At 45.4% G+C, this 1,808-nt stretch overlaps 1 protein-coding gene across 1 annotated transcript in view; it reads left to right on the top strand.

Moving 5' to 3' along the window:
• PRRC2B (proline rich coiled-coil 2B) overlaps positions 1-1,808 on the top strand; it is a 68,164-nt gene that overhangs the window by 32,226 nt on the left and 34,130 nt on the right. The window contains exon 11 of the mRNA XM_007944214.2: positions 1,061-1,376. Within this exon, the coding sequence (XP_007942405.1) occupies positions 1,061-1,376 (316 nt within the window). The remainder of the gene's footprint in view (positions 1-1,060; positions 1,377-1,808) is intronic.

The following is a 1,808-nucleotide window of genomic DNA, read 5'->3' as shown; positions in this document are numbered from 1 at the left end:
TCAACCTTCCTTCCAAGGAGTGGCTGGTGGGCTTGAACCACCAGCCGTCTGGTTAGCAGGCAAGTGTCTTAGCCACTATGCTACCAGAGCTCCCACCACTCAGTAGGAAGTTGTATATTTTCTTTTTTGGTAGTCTAATCTTGTTGGAATTTCAGAATGATTTGGAGTCAGTTAGGAGCTCTCATGGTGTAGTGGTTAAGGCATTCACTTGCTAAACAAAAGGTTGGTGGTTTGAACCCACCAGCTACTCTGTGGAAGAAAGATGAGGCATTCTGCTTCCATAAAGACTTACAGCCTTAGAAACCCAGTGGTGGTCACTGTGAGTCAGAATCAATTCAGTGGCAGTGAGTTGGGCTTTTTGAGGGGTCAGTTACATTTGGCCATCATTTATGCTATTTATGTTCTGCATGCACCTTCACTCCTTGCAGATCAGAGAGAAATCTTCCCAAGTTTTTAGAGATTTTTTGTTTTCACACCGCATCTTCGGCACCACTGATGTCTATTAACTGGCAACCAGGGACAAACTCAGAAGTGAATAAAATGTCCAATGATGGTTTTAGAAATGCTTTTTTGTTGAAAGCTTATATCACAATGAATTTCCATTTCTCCCAGAGGTTTATGTATTTTTGTGAGGGAAAGAGTAGGGCAGTTTTTTTTGGCTAAGGAAGAAACAGCGCATGTATGGTTTCCTGCATCTCTTCATTATCTGTGGAGGCCCTAATTCCGTCCCGTTAACAGTGGTGAGAACTTCCATTCACTGAATGCTTCTGTATGTCAACCATAGTGCTACCTGTTCTGCAAACACTATTTTATTGTACTTTCACAGTCCCAAGAGCTTTCTTTATTATCTATCCTCACTATAAGAATGAGGAACTAAAGTATAGAAAGGTACTTCCCCAGACTTGTTCCAGATACAATAAAGGTCTTCCTATTACAATTTCTGTGCTTCTTGAAGGTGCTCAGGGTTCTTGGGAAGAAGATCCAATCCCAAAATGGTAGTGGCCCCTGTCTCCTGGGTTTTTGACCTGTCATTTCATCAGTGATTTCCTTCTCTTTGCAGAAGTCCTCAATGGGCAGCATGTTCCGGCAGCAGTCCATTGAGGAGAAGGAGGACAAGCCACCCCCACGGCAGAAGTTTATCCAGTCAGAGATGTCTGAGGCGGTGGAACGAGCCCGCAAGCGCCGGGAAGAGGAGGAGCGCCGAGCCCGGGAAGAGAGATTGGCTGCCTGTGCTGCCAAACTCAAACAGCTGGACCAAAAGTGTAAGCAGGCCCAGAAAGCGAGTGAGGCCCAGAAGCAGGTGGAGAAAGAAACCCCTCGATCTCCAGGCACTGAGAAAGTGCCCCTCCAAGAGAACTGTCCTCCTGTCCACAAAGGTAAGAGATGGGCCCTCAGCTTACAAACTGGAAACCCTGAGCTCTTTCCATTGGCTTGTTGTTTGCATCTTACCTACTTCTCAACAGAAGTAGACTGGATTATATTGGCAGGCATCAGTAGTTAAGAGTTTAGGCTCTGGAGTCAAATGCCTGAATTTAGATCCTATTTTAGCATCTTAAACTAGGGGGCTAAGTTTCTCACCTCTCCAGGGCCCGTCCTCATCTATTAAAAGGAAACTGATAGTATATGCTTCCCAGCACTTTGCACAGTTACTCATATATGGAAAGCATATAAATGCTTACTGATGTTGTTGTTGTTGTTAAGTGCCGTCGAGTCGTTTCCGACTCATAGCGACCCCATGCACAGCAGAACGAAACACTGCCCAATCCTGCGCTAGCTCCACAATCCCTGCTATACTTGAGCCCATCATC

This window comes from Orycteropus afer, unplaced genomic scaffold (genome assembly GCF_000298275.1).
Source record: "Orycteropus afer afer isolate SDZICR_OR568_19922 unplaced genomic scaffold, OryAfe1.0 scaffold00123, whole genome shotgun sequence".
Classification (NCBI taxonomy): Eukaryota; Metazoa; Chordata; class Mammalia; order Tubulidentata; family Orycteropodidae; genus Orycteropus; species Orycteropus afer.
The sequence above is the reverse complement of the archived record's forward strand: the minus strand, read 5'-3'. Positions and strand labels throughout refer to the sequence as shown.